This window comes from Grammomys surdaster, unplaced genomic scaffold (genome assembly GCF_004785775.1).
Source record: "Grammomys surdaster isolate TR1022 unplaced genomic scaffold, NIH_TR_1.0 343, whole genome shotgun sequence".
Taxonomy (NCBI): domain Eukaryota; kingdom Metazoa; phylum Chordata; class Mammalia; order Rodentia; family Muridae; genus Grammomys; species Grammomys surdaster.
In genome coordinates this window covers 1,310,263-1,328,400 of record NW_021604762.1, presented here as the reverse complement: position 1 = coordinate 1,328,400, position 18,138 = coordinate 1,310,263, and the positions used below count along the sequence as shown (strand labels likewise).

Sequence of the window (18,138 nt, the reverse complement as noted above, 5' to 3'; positions counted from 1 at the left end):
CCTGACCGGGGGGCCAGGACACCTCAGGCCTGCCCACTGCTCCTGCAGTCTAACAGTGGGGGACAGTGAGCCAGGCCCAGAGCGCAGGCTCCTCCACACCTCTCCACTCTCCGGGCCTCTCTTTCTGATTCCAGTGTCTGTCCCTTCCACTCTTGTCTGGTGTCTGCCAGTCACTCTCCCTCTAATGCAGAAGTCTCTCTGTTCACTCTAGAAAAGTTGAAGGAAATGTGTCTGGGGCTCCAAACACGGACACTCCTACCCCAGCTACACACACCTTCCATTCTCTGCCTTTCCCCAGGGAAGGGCAATTGTTTTTTCATTCTGATTATCACCTTCATACTCACTATAATTCATGTCAACACAATCCTCAACTGAATAAAAAGAAAAAAAGAGTAAGTCTATAGGCACCCTGGAACTGCTTGTTCCAGGGAAAGGGAGAAAGGAGGCCATTCTAAACTCATATATAAATTCTAAAATCGAGTAAACGTCAGAAGTCCAACTTCCAAATACAGGGGTATTTAAAATGCAATAAAGTAAGAACAGGGCAGCCATGCCACTGCCTACTGCCCTCTGTTCCTCAGGACCCAGAAGAGAAACTGGTTGGGGGGGGGGGAGTAGGGGGACGAACAGTGCTGCACAGAAGCAACTCCAGGCCCAACCTCTTGGCTCCCCACTTTTCAGATCCCCACTTCTGCTTTCCTGTATTAGGTCACTGCTGAGGGTTTAAGGACAAGGTAAACAATGTTTGTCACCATCTATGTGGACTTGAGCTGGAAGCCTGGGTGTGTGCTTTCATACTGTCCCATATCCTGAAAAGTAGTGTGAGCCACTAATCACTGTCCCCTGGGGACCCCTAAGCCTCTCCTGCATGGCTTCAAATGACTTCAGTAAAAGCAGAGCGGAGATGCTTTTCTAAACAGGACAAAGGCAGGTGTGTGGGAGGGCTGAGATGCAAAGCCTACCAACTAGATGACAGTAAACATGGCCTCTCAAACCAACTGCAGAGCCAGGAGTCCTGACTGCAGGCTGGGGAGGCAGTGACACAGCATGAAGTCCAGTGTGACTGAAGCACGGGGACAAAGTGGTAAAGGGTGCCTACATAGTGTCACCCAAAGAGCAAGACAGCTCAATCTGCCTGGGGTGAAGGGAGAAGAGGGGGAGGGGCAAGGGGAGCAGGAAAGGGTAAAGGGGGAGGGGGAGGGGAAAGGGAAGGAGAGGGAGAAGGGGAAAGGGCTCCTTCTACACATTAAAAAGAGCAAATCCACTTACAAACAAACCAAGATAAAAAACACCAAGAAAGCCTGGTTGAAAAAGCCATAGATACCAGCACTGGCTCTGGCCGGGAGAGAGGAACTTTTGCTCAAGGTCTTCTTGCCACTGCTGCTTGTGGTCAGCTTCTTTGGGTAGCTCTGCTTCTGGTCCAGGGAGGACGTGGAGGAGGAGCTGCTGACAGACCCAGGTTGGGTAGCTGACAAAGGAGCAGGAAAGAATCACAATTCAAATGGTGCTTTTAGAAAGAGAAAAAAAGAAAGAAAGAAAGAAAGAGAGAGAGAGAGAGAGAGAGAGAGAGAGAGAGATTGAGAGAGGGAAGAAAAGGACTAATAAGATGTTTTCTGAAACGCTTCATTTAGCTTCCTCGATTGTGGATTATCTAGTGTCAGATTAAATGCCTGATTTCATCCAAATGCATGGCTATTTACACCCAAAATAGATAGATGTTTACACAAGCAGAAAGTTTTAAGGATTCACAGTAACATATCTTACATAGGGCGTGTCACCCTACCAATTAATGCTAACTAACCTAACACACACACACACTCCACTCTCCTTAGAGGAAACTCTAACAGAGTCCCTTCAAATACACACGTACACGTATATGCACGTATGCACACTACTAACACGTCTTAAGGTGACAAGATTTTAACCCTGAATCATTCTGTAGACAGCCTGAAGGTGAGCAAGACTGCACAGGCTCCTCCTTCCTGAGACCGAAAGTCTGACCACAACTCCCACACTGTGGACCCGGCTAGGCCCTGAGTTCTTTATGCCTCCATATTTTTAAAGGTTTTTTTTTCAAGAGTAGTTTTACTATGGTGATTTTCCCCTTCCCCCTTTCCCAGTCCTAACCCAAATCATATAAGCCAGTTTGCACTGTGTTATAAATCCTGCCAGTGGACGTAGCGTTAAGAACAGGAAGCAATGGGTACATTACCATCATTTTCTGCAACAGTTTTCAGTTCTTCACTCGGAGGCAATGACAGTGTGGATTCAGAAGCATTCTCTTTTTTGGATGTCATCAACCCTGGTGAATAAACACAAAGACAATTTCAGCAAAAGACAATGCTGTTTTGTTTTCAGAAAAGGTCTCAATGTGTAGTCCTGGCTATCCTGGAACTCACTCTGTAGACCAGGCTGGCCTCAAACTCACAGAGGTCTGCCCGCCTCTGCCTCCTGAGTGCTGGCATTAACGGTGTGTGCACCACTTATCCACTTGTAAAAACATGATGGATACACTTTCGCAGACAGGAGGAAGGAGCACTCAGTATTTAAGGTAGAGAAAGTGAACTAGACATGTGCTTGGAGACACAGCACCTACCGAGCATGCACGAGTCCTGCTTAGATCCAGCACAGCAAAACTAAGCAAAAAGAAGAGGATGTGTTCACAGCATGTCTAAGAACTCCAGCTTTGTCCCTGCTACAGATCTCCAAAATATCCACAGCATCGTATCTGTAGTTAATAGGCTTGCTCAGAACTTGTGTCACACAGTTAGGGAGTGGCAAACCTGTCACAGCTGAGATGTAGCCGAGCAGGACTTGGGAATAACTTACATGACACGTTTCCTACCATAACCAATTCCCACAACCTCACCTGGGTGGGGGCGGGGAGAGCTCGTGAATAATGGTTGTTTAAAGAGAGCATCTGGGAGCTTCCAGACGGTTTTTTGTATTGTCAGTAGCCATTCCCAGCCATCTGACCTCTGAGTTTAATGTGGACAAAGACCACTGTTATCTAAACACCAATGAAGTTGGCGTTTGGGGGTGAGGGTTCCTCTGCAAAGAGGAACCAGTGGCTCACCAAGATGCACTGAGTTGGGGCTTGAGTGGGTCAAGTTCTTTCCCAAAGCAGGAGGCTTAGTAGGAGGAAGTGAGTGGGGATTCTGGAAAGTCAGGGGGAAATCTCACAAAAAGACACAGCCTGTGGGTGGCCTGGCTGGAAAGGAGTCCTCCAGGACAGAGAGGGAAGCAAGCCACACAGGCAGCAGACACCTCAGAGGAAAGCCTAGCTAAGGGTGCAGCTCAACTGGACTGGACGGTACTTGCCTAGCATTGCTAGGCTCTGAGGTCAAGCCTAGTTCTGCAGAAGAGGAGGCTAGGGAATGGGACAAAGGGGAGGGGAGGAAGGAGAAGGAGCTGCAAGTATCCAGTGGAGGGGGCAGGTGGAAATGTCCTGTGGAGAGTGAGTCTTGTCCTGGATTTGAAAGGGAGGACAGGCCTGGACAGAACTGCAGCTAGGTGACATTTCTTTAGCAGCCACAGCTAGAGGGAGGAGGGAAGGCTGGACACTGTGGAACTTGCTCCAGCAGTCAAAAGGTACGTGAGACACCACAGCAGCTGTAGTGTGAGAAAACCTGCAGAGTGTAGCTTTCAGTTATTTTATTTTTCAGTCCTAGAATTCCATTTGGCCCTTTCATTTGAACTGTCATCAAAATAACTGAACATGAAGTCGTAAGAATAGTATAAAGATCTCTTTGTGTATCTGCCCCGCTTCCCCCCCAAAGGCATTTCATAACACTATACAACAGTATCCAAACGGGAAACATGCATCACTCTCATCCACTAATGTGACTCTGGTTACATTAGGTTTATCTGACGTATTTACATGCATGTGCATATGCGTTTGCATGTGTGTGGGGGGCACACATACATGTGTATGCATTCATACACATAAACACAGACTGTAAGAGAGCTCACCTTAATTTTCATGGAAAGTATGACCATGATATATTCTTTATATTGGTTTGGGTTGGGGTTTTTGAAGGGAGGGGTTTCATTAAGTACCCCAAGTACAGAGTATCTAGGAACAGATCTAACAAACAGGCCAAAAATATCTACACGGAAAAAAACCTTTACAATCATATTAAGATATTTTAAATTATCTGACCAAACAGAAAATTGTTCCAAGTACATAATTTAAAACGGCTGTAACAATGCCAGGCCTTTTCAAACTGGCACAGGGACTAACTGTAATGTCTGCTTAGATGTCAGTAGATGTTGTGAAAGGGACTTTCGAGACCTTACTTTACGATGTGTGAGGGAGTATATGACCTGTGGGGCCTCAAAGAAGGGAGATGATCTCTAAGAAGTAGTAAGGCAGTCCTCTCTGCTGGATATCACATCGAGGGAATTATGAAGTATAACCACAGGTAGTCTAGCATCCAAACAGAACAGAAGAGAAAGACAAATCCAGTGTCTGAGTGCCATCCTTTTAGATGGTGGAAAGTCTTTCTGCTCCAGCTGCTAGTATTTACTGAATACCTATTTTGTGCTATGAGCGTCTATGAATACAAAATCACAAATTATTCTCACAGTCTACTTAAAGTTTAGAATCTGACTGAGAGAACAGAAGATCTACATACATAAAGCAGTAAGTGGACAAGCTAACAACAGGCTGTGCCGGTTAAAAGAATGTACATACAAGGTTAGAGAACAAGGAGGTTCAATGAGACGGACTCCTCAGCAGAATTTGTACAGAGTGAGGAACAGGAAGGACCTCCAACAGCTGCCCACAGGTGAGAAGAGACAGAGGGGAGAATGCAGCAGGGCAGGTTTAAAGCAGAGCTAATCGCAGGAGCAGAAAGGGGTCCCTCTGAGCAACTGAGGGACACTGCAGAAGAGGCAAGGTGCAGGAAGCAAGCTGTATTTCATGAAGACTCACTAGAAGCATAAAATCCAGCCCGGAGCCTGATCACAGGCCATTTGAAGTACAGAAAGTGGGAAAGGAAAGAAGCCGTTGTCAGAGACTTAAGTCATATTCATAACTGAGGCCCAAACCACAAAGGCCTTGCTTTTGTGGGGTTCGGTCTTTGTGGTGGACTAACAGAGTGAAGCAGTCCAAATACCTGAACCCAGCAAACACAGTTCGAAGTATGGTTTAGGAGCTGCTGATCTCCCCAGCGTGACCTACCGGAATTTACTTTGGATGTGACATGGGCTACATCAACCTTCTGGGATCGGGTGTGAAGGGCAGCTCTCGTGGAAGGATGTGTGGTGTTTTTCCTCCCATCTTTTACTTTACTTATCTTTGAAAGAGGCGCGAAAATACCTGAGGGCATAGACAGAAGCACAGTTAGCAAATTAAAGCACTTTCAAGCTCAAGGCAAATATAACTGTTGCTAGCACAGGCTCTGTTCAGTTCCGACCATACATCTCATGATGAGACATGGCACTTGCCCTCAGTGGGTGCACAATCTAGCTGCCAAGACTAAATACACTGATTTAGGAGCCACATAAGAGATACATAATTACTGTGGAGTGAAGTTCAGGGAAAAGAGAAATGTGTAAATGTTACCATCTGCTGTTTTCTGTAAGTGACTGAGCATAATAGTTGCTGCATAGTAGAAGCCATGCTACCTCACGTCTGCTTCAGGTTTGTATCCTTCCAACATTGAGGATTCTTCAAATCCCTGTCTCATCTCCCTTCTGTACTGCACACCTTTTAGAGACAAATTCAAATGTTGCTCTTGTCTGCATTTTCCCACTATAACTAATTATAGTCCCTTACACACAGTACAGACACAATAAATCTTTTTGACTGTATAAAATGATCTTCCCCAAAGGCCTAGCCCTCAATTCCTGATAAGCAGAAACAATACAGTGTGTGCTGAGGAAGGGAGGTATATAGAGGCAGGGGACTGCCTATCTACAGCAGCTGGGAGCATAAAACCCCACTGAGAAAGTTTATGGAGGCAATAAAATATCCAGTTTGAGTAAGAACACGCAGACATTGAAGAGAGTGAATACAGACTATAAATACCAAGATTATCTCCCTACCACACTTAAAAAGAAAATAAAGTCATAATATCTACATTACACTCTGAGTGTTTACAACCTAACAAACACGCATCGTATTGAAACGTGATCTGTTAAGGCAGGATTGGAGCACTGGCACCCTTACAAAAAGGGAACATTCTGTTCATAGCTGAGCAGTGCCAGCTACATACTTTCCTGAAAACCTTTGAAATTCTCTTCTCTTTTGGACACTGAATGACGTTGCCTTGATTTTTCTGGTTTTTTTTTTTTTTTTTTTTTTACTTTTTACTTATTTGTAATTATCTCTCATGTCACTGATGTGAGTTGGTCGCTGATAATGATGATGATGATGATGATGACAATGACGGTCACAAATCTGCCAAGGTTTAAAGCAGCAGTTCTCGACCTTCCTAATGCTGCAACCCTTTCATACAGTTCCTTAAGTTGTGGTGATGCCCAACAATAAAATTATTTTTATTGCTACTTTTACTTCATAGCTGTAATTTTTCTACTGTTATAAATCATAATGTAAATATTTTTGGAGCTAGAGGTTTGCAAATGGGTTGTAGCCCACAGGTTGAGAACTGCTGGTTTAAAGAAAGAAATATTCTACTCTGGATATATGAATTTCTAGACTTTCTGGAGCTTAGAAATTCCTTCCTAATCCTCCTATGGAATGAATTATAAAGAAATGAACTTAGATGCAAGGGCACCCACATTTATAAAAGGAATATTACAAAAGCTTAAATCACACACTGGACACACATAGTAGGAGACTTGAATAGCAGCCCTCTCTCACTAATGGATATAGGTCATTGAAATAGAAACTAAACAGAAATAATGAAACTAACACATGTTATAAATCAAGTGGACTTAACAGACGTCTACAGAACATTTCACCCAAACACAAAAGAATATACTTTCTTCTCAGTACCTCAGGGAACCTTCATAAAGCAATCCTTAAGAAGACTGAAATATCCCTTGTATCCTATCAGATCACTATGATTTAAGCTGGACTTCAACAACAACAGAAACAACAGAAAACCTACAAATTCATGGGAATGGAACGACTGTCTCCTCAATGACCATGGGGTCCAAAAAATAAAGAAAAAAATTAAAGACTTTCTAGAATTCTATGAAAGTAAATGCACTACATACCCAGACTTACTTGACACAATGAAAGCAGTGCTAAAAGGAAAGTTTATAGCACTGAGTGCCTTCATTAAGAAATTGGAGAGATATCATACCTAGCAACTAAACAGCCCCCCCCCCGAAATCTCTAGAACAAAAAGAAGCAAACACACCTCAGAGGATTAGACAGCAGGAAATAGTCAAACTCAGGGCTGATGTTAATAAACTAGAAACAAAGAGAACAATATAAAGAATCAACAAAACAAAGAGCTGGTTCTTTGAGAAAATCAACAAGATAGACAACCCTTAGCCAAACTAACTAAAAGTCAGAGAGACAACATCCAAACTGACAAATCAGACATGACAAGGGAACATAACAACAGACAGTGAGGATATGCAATGAATCATTAGGCCTTACTTCAAAAGCCTATACTCCACAAAATTGGAAAAATCTAAATGAAATAGATGGTTTTCTAGACAGATTCCACATACCAAAGTTAATTCAAGATTAGCTAAACAATCTAAATAGTCCAGTAACCCCTAAGGAAATAGAAGCAGCCATTAAAAGTCTCCCAACCAAAAAAGCTCAGGGTCAGATGGTTTTACCTAAGAATTCTATCAGACTTTCTAAAAAGAGCTAATACAATACTCTTCAAACTATCCCACAAAATAGAAATAGAACCATTGCCAAACTCATTCTATGAGGCCACAGTCACACGGCTACCTAACCTACACAAGATTCAACGAAGAAAGGGAATTTCAGACCAATTTCCCTATGAAAGTTAATGTAAAAATATTCAATAAAATACTCGCAAACCAAATCCAAGAACACATCAAAGACATCATCCACCATGATCATGTAGGCTTCATTCCAGGGATGTGAGAGTGGTTCAATATATGAAAATCCATCAATATAACCCACCATATAAACAAACTGAAAGAAAAAAGCCACATGATCATCTCACTAGATGCTGAAAAAGTGTTTTACAAAATCCAACACCCATTCATGATAAAAGTCTTAGAGAGAGCAGGGATACAAGGTGCATACCTAAACACAATAAAGGCAATAAACAGCAAGCCAACAGCCAACATCAAATTGGAGAGGCACTCAAAGCACTTCCACTAAAATCAGGAATACATCAAGACTGTCCACACTCTCCATATCTTTTCAATATAATACTTGAAGTTCTGGCAATAAGACAACTAAAGGAGACCAAGGGGATACAGAATTGAAAAGAAGTCAAAGTATCACTATTTGCAGATGATATGAGAGTATGCATAAGTGACCCCCAAAAACTCTACCAGAGAACTCCTAAAGCTAATGAACACCTTCAGCAAAGTGGCTGGATACAAAAACTAACTCAAAAAAAAATGAGAAACCCTCCTTTATACTGGAATCAACCCAGATGTCCCTCAAGCAAAGAATGGACAAAGAAAACATGGTTCATTTACACAATGAAATACTATTCAGCTACTAAAAACAAGGATATCATGAAATTTGCAGGCAAATGGATCAAACCAGAAAATATCATCTTGAGGGAAGTAACTCAGACCCAAAAGAACATGCATAGTTTATACTCACTTATAATTAGATATTAGCTCTAAAGTACAGGATATTCATGCTATAATCCATAGACCCAAAAAGGCTAAATTACAAGGAAGGCTCAAAGGAGGATGCTTGAATCTCACTCAGAAGGGAAAATAAAATAGTCATCGGAAGTGGATAGAGGGAAGAAACTGAATGGGAGAGAAGATGGGAGAGGAATAGAGGGACGGTTAGGATCAGGTGTAGGGAGAGCCAGAGAAAAGGCAAGAGGGTAAACAGAAATTAGAGGGGGTGGATCTGCAAAATGTGCCAGAGACCTGGCATGGGAGACATTCCAGGGAGTCTATAAGCGGGACTCTAGCTGAGACGCCACGCAGTGGGGGATATGGAACCTGAAGTGGACATCTCCTATAGCCAGGCAGGACTTCAAGTAGAGGAATACATCCATCAACCCACCCACAAAACACCCCAAATTTGTCCTGCTTAAAAGAAGTATGGGGACTCTGATAAAGCAGAGACAGAGAAATAGCTAATCAATGACTTGCCCAACCTGAGACCCATCCAATGGACAAGAATCAATCTCTGGCACTACTGATGACACACTGTTATAGTTGCAGACAGAAGCCTAGCATAACTGAGAGGCTCCACCCTGCAGCTGACAGAAAGAGATGGAAAGATACAGAGCCAAACATTAGACAGAGCTTGGAAAGTCTTGTGGAAGAGTTATGGGAAGGATTGGGGGACTGGGAGGGGACAGGGACTCCAAAAGAAGACCAACAGAGTCAATTAACCTGGACCCTTGAGGGCTCCCAGAGATTGAACTAAGCGACCAGATCTTTGGTTCAGACTCTATCTTAGAGAACCTGACCTAAAGTTGAACTCTCTAGCACCAGTTTCCAGGTTACTCCCCAACAAATCTGCACCTCCAGATTACAAGCCTGACCCTGATACTTCACTTCCTAACAACCACCAATCAGGAGGAGAGCAGAAGTTAAATTTATGGTTTGGCTCCCAGCACCTGCCAATTATTTTAAAGAGCAACAAAATTCCCTAACAGCCCCCCAGTCAGACGTGTCTCAGGCTAGAAACCCCCTCGCTTGCTTGCCGTTTCCTATAAAGCCTTGTCCCACTGAGAGCTCAGGGCTTCATTTTCCATCCTTCTGTGTCAGTGACTGAGGTGTAGCCCAAGCTTGAGCTTGAATAAAGACCCTAGTGCGATTACATCAGAATTGGCTCCTTGGTAGTCCTTTGGGGTTCAAGAAATGGGAACAACAGAACCACCAACCAAAGAGCTGGACCTAGGCCACCCACACATATGTAGCAGAAGGGCAGTTTGGTCTTCATGCAGGTCCCCCAACAACTGAGCAGGAGCTGTCCCTGTCTCTGTAGCCCGCCTGTGTACCCTGTTTCCCTAACTGGGCTGCCTCGTCTGGTCTCAGGAAGTACCTAGTCCTGCAGTTACTTGATGTGCCAGTGTGGGTTGGTACCCGGGGGGTGGGGGGAGCTTCCCCTTCTTAGAGGAAAAGGGGAAGGAGAGATAGGGAGGGGCTATGTGGGAGGGCACTGGAGGAGGGGGGCTGAGATCAGAATGTAAAGTGAATAAATAAATACGTAAATTTAAAAAAATGAAAGAAACTTAGGGGTACATACACAGGCTATGTGGTTAACCTTGGGTAAGAAAAGGACAGAATGCAAGAAACACAAGTATGTCTAGCTTATCAAAATGTATCGATTTCTTGCTATCATGTTACAGGTATACTTCTAGGAGGAAAAAAAAAAACTAGAAAGAAATGTAATTGGCAACAAGACAAATGAAGTTGATCCATCCATGAGCTGCAGCAGCTGCCTCTGTCGGTCCAGACATGGTCCTGATTGCTTTGTATAGACAACATTTCTCCTATCCAGACCTATGGTAAAATGTAATCTAGAAATCAAACACATTGAGAAATCAACACAGTCGATCACAACATAGAACAGCTAACAAGATATTATCAGCAATGACTACCAAAGGATGTGGTCTATCCCAGGATGTCTCATGGTACTGAACTATATAGTGTGGTCTGAGGTTGACCATGGGAAACTGAAACTAGACACAGTAAGGAGGCCAGCCCACTGTGCCCCATCAACAAGCAACACAATGAAGACGTATATGAAATACAATCAAGAAAGTTAAAAACCAGGCCAGTAAGAGGGCTCAGTGGATTAGAGGCCACCAAGCCTGACAATCTGAGTTCAGTCCCTAGAAAAACACATAGCTGAAGAAGAGAACTGTGATGCTTTGTATATGCTTGGCCCAGGAAGTGGCACTATTAGAGGGTGTAGCCCTGCTGGAGTAGGTGTGTCACTATGGGTGAGGGCTTTAAGACCCTCATCCTAGCTGCCAGGACCATGTCAGTATTCTGCTAGCAGTCTTCAGATGAAGATGTAGAACTCTCAGCCTCCTGGATGTTGCCATGTTTCTGCTTTGATGATAATGAACTGAACCTCTGAACCTGTAAACCAGACCCAATTAAACGTTGTCCTTGTAAGAGCTGTCTTAGTTATGGTGTCTCTTCACAGCAGTAAAACTCTAAGAACCAACTCCCACAAGTTGCCCTCTGAAGCCTACAGATGCCCTGGCGCACTGAAGCCTACACATATGTGTGCCGCGTATGCGCACACTCACACACACATACACACACTCACACACACACCACAAATATAAAAATGAAAAAACTCATTATTATTACATTATACAATTACATCTTGGGAAACTGTATGAGGATATAGGCAATCAAACCAAAGAACTTAAAATTGAAGCATTCATATGAGAATAGAGTACAAACTGCATTTCTAAATTATTTGATTAGTGTGAGTAATATCATGATAATGCTCAATAATTGACCTGCTTTCTTTTGTTTTTATTAGACAAGGTTTTATGTAACCCATGATGGCCTCAAACTAGCTATATATCCATGGACGGACTTAAATTTCTGATCCTCCCGTGCCCACCTCCTGCTGGTAGTACAGTGTATACCACCTCATCTATTTCCTGTGGTGCTGGGGATGAAGCTCAGGCCTCAAGCACACTCAGCACACACTCGACTGAGGATACACCCCCAGCCCAATGTCCTCTTCTTTCTTTCTTGATTTCTTTTTGGTTCTGTTTGTTTGGTTTTGGACTTTTGAGACAGGGTTTTACTGTGTAGCCCCAGCTGTCCTAGAACTTGCTCTGTAGGCCAGGATGGCCTTGAACTCAAAGATCTGCCTGCCTCTGCCTCCTGAGTGCTGGGATTAAAGGTGTGCACCGCCTTCCTTCTCTTCTTAATTTGAGGGGAAATGTGGTTTTTCTTTCATAACCTCTGAAATTCTCTATAGAGAAATATATTTGTTTCAAAGGATAATCAAATATTTAATTCTCATAGCTTAGAATTATATTACACACAATTCCTCATTTGCATAGATCTTGTTTGCCTTCATTTATTATTATTATTATTGTTATTGTTGCTGTGGTTGTTATTAAACAAGTAATCCATGACTATATTTAAGCTATAGTTGGATACACAGTCCACAGCAAGCATACTGAGCAGTCACCCTGCTGCCTGGTAACCAAGCATACCCACTGGCTTTCCCCAGAGGCTGACACACAACTGTGAGACTGACCAAAAAGAAGCACACAGCTATTCTCTTTTAAAAGGAAAGCAGTAAGTTCTCAGATAAATGTGGCTCATTTGATGTGCTTAATCCCATTAAAACATCAGCAATGAATAAAAATGGTATAAATTCTAAGAGAGATGTATTTCTTAAAGGAGAAAAATGGAAGCTTTTGAGAAGGGGAGAGAAGACAGACTCTGAAACTCCTAAGCATTGATCTGAGAAGCTCAAGCAAGCAGCTGACAAACTACAATGAGTGAGATGTATCCTGGCCACCGATGGGCTCTGTGGCTGGCCTGGTACGGAGCTGTGTCCCTCTGTGTACTTGTCTGTGGTGTCTCTCTGTGTACTTGTCTGTGGCTGCTCGTTCACTGTAACAGTGGAGCTGGGCAGTCACACTGGGCTGTCACACCAGAGACCATGAGGCCCACAATGGAGTCACTCTGCAGCCTTCACAGTGAAAGTTAGCCGAGTTCTACATCAGACCACACAGCCTTCACAATACTAAAGGGATGGGTGCTATAGTTCCTTATCCCAAACTCCATGTGAAGTACAGTAGAAACAAGCATATGGTCAAATGGAAGGTTCTCACTTTATTCCTTTCAGTCCTCTCAGAATGCTACAGAAGGATGTGCTCCACAAACACTAGTCTTTCTCTTCACAAAACAAAGTCAATAGGTGTCTAAAACTGGAAAAATCAAGAAGGAGCCACATACATAGATTATTTTCAAATGTGAACAGTAATATCAGAAGCCACAGCCTGGAGACTTCTAAAAAGGTTCCGGCCTCTGAAGAACCAGGGACGTGTCAGAAGAAGAGGGGAGGCTTGTTTTTGAATAAGTCTTCAATCTATCAAGCTAGACACATGTGTTTACTTGTGTAACTATTGGAAAGCATAAAAATAATAGTATCCACAACTCAATTATTAAATGGCTACGATTTAAAGAATAGTATTGCCAAGGCTAACAAACTGATCAAAGTAACCTGAGGTAAACCACACAACTTACATAAACTCAAGGTGTGTAACAGAAGCACAAGAAAGGTGGAGATGACAGAAGAGAGAACCGCCTGAAAAGAAACTAATTTGATGTCTTCTGATCTGCCAGGGCATCTCCAGCTCCCCTGCCCTCTACCTCAGGCACCTTAGCAATGCCCTAAGTCAGTAGACCAACCTTACTCAGCAAGACGGGCAGCCATAAGTTTTTAACAACCCAACACATGGCCCCAATATCCCAACATACCTCCAAGTAGAGGGCCCAGGGGCAGATCCACCCCCTCGCCACCTCCCAGGCCTCACCCACCTCTGCTTTATCATGCTTGCCTCTCCTTGGAATCGTGAGTCACTGAGTCCATGAGACTATGCTGACCATCTCACTCCTCACCATAAACTGGCTCACACCTGCCCTGTGTGTGACTAGAAGCCGTTGAGCTTGTCCTTACTGAGCAGCTGCAAACACAGCTATCAGAGGAAACTTCAAACCAAAGCCTTGAAACTGCTGCACTAGCCAGCAAGCTCCAGCTGGGTTTCATAACTATGTACAGAAAAACGTAAACATTTCCAAAGGAATAGAATATATAATTTATAACTAATTCTTGAATTATACATCTACCAAGAACAATCATATATTACATCTATCAAAGTATGAAACTAACTCATAAAGGAAAAAACCTTTTATCTGTATATAAAATGTCACAAAATACAAGCAACTCAACAGCATACTTGAATGCTCTAAAAATGAAAGAAGCAAACACACCAAGAAGAATAGACAGCAAGAAGTAGTCAAACTCAGGGCTGAGATCAACCAGTTAGAAACAAAGAGAATGATACAAAGAATCAGCAAAACCAATAGCTGGTTGAGAAAATCAACAATATAGATAAACCATTAGCCAGACTAACTAAAGGGCAGAGAGACAGTATCTAAATTAACAATATCAGAAATGAAAAGAGAGACATAACAACAGAGAAAATTCAAAAAACCATCAGATCTTACTACAAAAGCCTATGCTCAACAAAACTGGAAAATCAAGATGAAATGGATGGTTTTCTAGACAGATACCATATACCAAAGTTAAATCAAGATCAGGTAAACTGTCTAAACAGTCCTATAATCCCAAAGGAAATAGAAATAATCATTAAAAACGTCCCTACCAAAAAAAAAAAAAGCCTAAAGACAGATGGTTTTAGTACAGAATTCTACCAGACCTTCAAAGAAGAGCTAATACCAATAACCCTCAAATTATTCCACAAAATAGAAACAGAAGAAACACTACCTAATTCGTTCTATGAAGCCACAATTACTCTGATACCTAGACCCAATAAAAAAAATAGAACTTTAAGCCAATTTCATTGATGAATATTGATGCGAAAATACTCAAAATTCTTGCAAATGGAATCCAAGAACATATCAAAAACCATCTTTCACAACTATCAAGTAGACTTCATCCCAGGGATGCAGGGGTAGTTCAAATATATGAAAATCCATCAACATAATATGCTATATAAACAAACTCAAGGAAAAAAACACATGATCATTTCATTAGATGCTGAAAAAGCCTTCCACAAAAAATATAACACCCCTTCATGTTAAACGTCTTAGAGAGATCAGGAATTCATGGCATATACCTAAACATAATAAAAGCAATATATAGCAAACCAACAGCAAACATCAGATGAAGAAAAACTAGAAGCAATCCCACTAAAATCAGGGACAAGGCAAGGTTGCCCACTCTGTCCCTATCTATTCAACTTCAAAGTACTTGAAGTTCTAGCTAGAGCAGTTAGACAACAAAAGGAAAGCAAGAGGATACAAATTGGAAAAGAAGAAGTCAAAGTATCACTATTTGCAGATGATATGATAGCATACATAAGCAATCCAAAAAAATTCCACCAGAGAACTACTACAGCTGGTAAACAACTTCAGCAAAGTGGCAGGATATAAAATTAACTCAAACAAATCAGTAGCCTTCCTTTTTACAAATGATAAGCAGGCTGAGAAAGAAATTAGGGAAACAACACCCTTCACAATAGCCGCAAATAAAATATCTTGGTGTAACTCTTACCAAGCAAGTGAAAAATCTGTATGACAAGAACTTCAAATCCCTGAAGAAAGAAATTAAAGAAGACATTAGAAGATGGAAAGATCTTCCATGCATATAGACTGGTAGAATCAACATCATGAAAATGGTCATCTTACCAAACGCAATGTACAGATTCAATGCCATCCCCATCACAATTCTAACACGGTTCTTTAGACATGGGAAGAGCAATTCTCAACTTCATATGGAAAAACAAAAAATCCAGGATAGCCAAGATAATCCTCAGCAATAAAAAAAACTTCTAGGGGAATCACCATCCCCGACCTCAAGCTGTACTACAGAGCAGTAGTGATAAAAACTGCACGTAGTGTTACAGAGACAGACAGGTCGGTCAAAGGAATAGAATCAAAGTCTCAGAAGTAAACACACACACACACACACGGACACTTGATCTTTGACAATGAAGCCAAAAACACATAATGGGAAAAAGAAAGCGTCTTTAATAAGTGGTGCTGCTCTAACTGGCTGCCTGTGTGTAGAATAAAAATAGATCCATATTTATCACCTTGCACAAAGCTCAAGTCCAAGTAGATCAAGGACCTCAACATAAAACCAGATATACACTAAATCTATTGAAGAAAAAGTGAAAAAGAGCCTTGAACTCATTGGCACAGGGGAAATTTTCTAAACAGAACTCCAATGGCTCAGGTTCTAAGAACAACAATTGATAAATAGAACCTCTTGAAACTGAAAGGCTTCTGTAAGGCAAAAGACACCATCAATAGGACAAATTGGCAACCTACAGATTGGGGAAAAATCTTCTCTAACCCTACATCCAATAGAGGGCTAATATCCAAAATATATAAAGAACTCAAAAAGTTACTTCCAAAAAAACCAAATAACCTTATTTAAAACTGGGGTGCAGAGCTAAACAGATAAATCACAACAGAAGAATCTTGAATGGTTGAAAAGCACTTAAAGAAATGTTCAATTCCTTAGTCATCAGGGAAATAAAAACCAAAACAACCCTGAGATTCCACCTCACACCAGTAGGAATGGCTAAGATAAAAAATTAAAGTGACAGCCTATGCTGGTAAGGATGTAGAGAAAGAGGAACATTCCTCCATTGCTGATAGGAATACAAACTGGTATACTCACTCTGGAAATCAGTCTGGCAGTTCCTCAGAAAATTGGAAATAGTTCTACCTAAAGACCCAGCTAAACCACTCTTGGCCATATACCCAAAAGATGCCCCACCATACCACAGGGACACATGTTTCACTATGTTCATAGTGGCATTATTTGTGATAGTCAGAAGCTGGAAACAACCCAGATGTCTCTCAACCAAAGAATGGATTTAAAAAAAAAAAGTGATTCATTTACACAATGAAATACTATTCAGCTATTTAAACCAAGGACATCATGAATTTTACAGGCAAATGGATGGACTAGAAAATAACATCCTGAGTGAGGTAACCCACACCCAAAAGGACATGCATGGTATGTACTCACTGATAAGCGGATATTAGCTAAAAAGTACAGAATACCTAGGATACAACCGACAGACAGTTGAATTAGGGGAAGGATTAAAGAAGCTGAAGAGGAGGGCGACCCCATAGGAAGACCAGCAGTCTCAACTAACCTGGACCCCAGGGAGCTCCCAGAGACTGAGTCACCATCCAGGAGCATACACAGACTGGTCAGAGCCCCCCACCCCCACCCCCAGCACATATACAGCAGAAGACTCCCTGGTGTGGCCTCAGTGGGAGATGTGCCTAATCCTAGAGACTTGAGGCCCCAGGGAAGGAGGAGGTCTAGTGGGAGGGGGAGCACCCTCTCGGAGGCAAGGGGGAGGAGGAGTGGGGTGAGGAACTGTGGGGGGGGGATCAGGAGTAGGCAACTGCTAGAATGTAACTAAATAAAATAATTTTTAAAAAAATCACATTTTCATACAACATTCAAAGACTTACACAAATTATAATAGGATGTCCAGTCATTAAACAGAACAAATGTATAAACAAGACACTGTGAAGAGCCAAAGAAGGGAATGGTGGACAGATGTGTTCAAAATATATTGCTTAAATATGAAAAATTGTCAATGAAAAATTACTTAATAGCGATATCAAAAATATTTGAGTGATTTTATTTTCTTCTTTCTCCTGTTATGATTTTCAAGTCTGACACATTGAGCATTTTTGTAAGCAAAAAAATATATAAATAGACAAATACAAGTGTGTGACAGAAATAAACAGGAATCCTGGCAGCTTGATAAGAGCTGGCTGACCGAGGATGTGCTCTGTGCTGACGGGGGTCAGTCCCCACCAGGGAGTTTCTATATCTATCAATACACAAACCCCTGGGACTCTGTATCCATTTCATAGAGGCCAAAGAGGAACAGACCAGTGCGGATGACCCAGCCCCAGCCCTGAGGCGATGCCAACCCCACCCCAGCCATAAGACCCCAAGCCTTACTGTCATCAGTGTGCTGTCCCCACTTCCAACTGAGCTGAGCGACTATGAAGATAGTGTCAGAGAAGGGAACATCAACCACACAGTGAGCAAAGCAGACTGACACTGTCGGAGTGTGTGAAAGGGAGAGAGAAACAGAGAAAGAGGGTGTGGGGAGAGGGGAATGAATTTAAACATTTGTCAGAATGAGAAAGGACTGTTGCCAGCTCAGGAACAGTAAAAGTTGGTCTCACTTGCTTTTCCAACTTCTAAAATTCTTCATGGTTCTTTGAGACCCAAGACCTAGTGGAACA

At 42.2% G+C, this 18,138-nt stretch overlaps 1 protein-coding gene across 3 annotated transcripts in view; it reads right to left on the bottom strand.

Moving 5' to 3' along the window:
• The window catches only part of Clip4 (CAP-Gly domain containing linker protein family member 4), an 85,103-nt gene that overhangs the window by 24,579 nt on the left and 42,386 nt on the right, over nucleotides 1–18,138 (bottom strand). For 2 of the 3 annotated variants that reach the window (XM_028778965.1, XM_028778967.1), the window contains 3 exons: nucleotides 5,186–5,323; nucleotides 2,213–2,302; nucleotides 1,325–1,468 (listed from right to left, as the gene is read on the bottom strand). In XM_028778965.1, the coding sequence (XP_028634798.1) occupies nucleotides 1,325–1,468; nucleotides 2,213–2,302; nucleotides 5,186–5,323 (372 nt within the window). The remainder of the gene's footprint in view (nucleotides 1–1,324; nucleotides 1,469–2,212; nucleotides 2,303–5,185; nucleotides 5,324–18,138) is intronic. The other variant, XM_028778966.1, reaches the window with a different exon arrangement.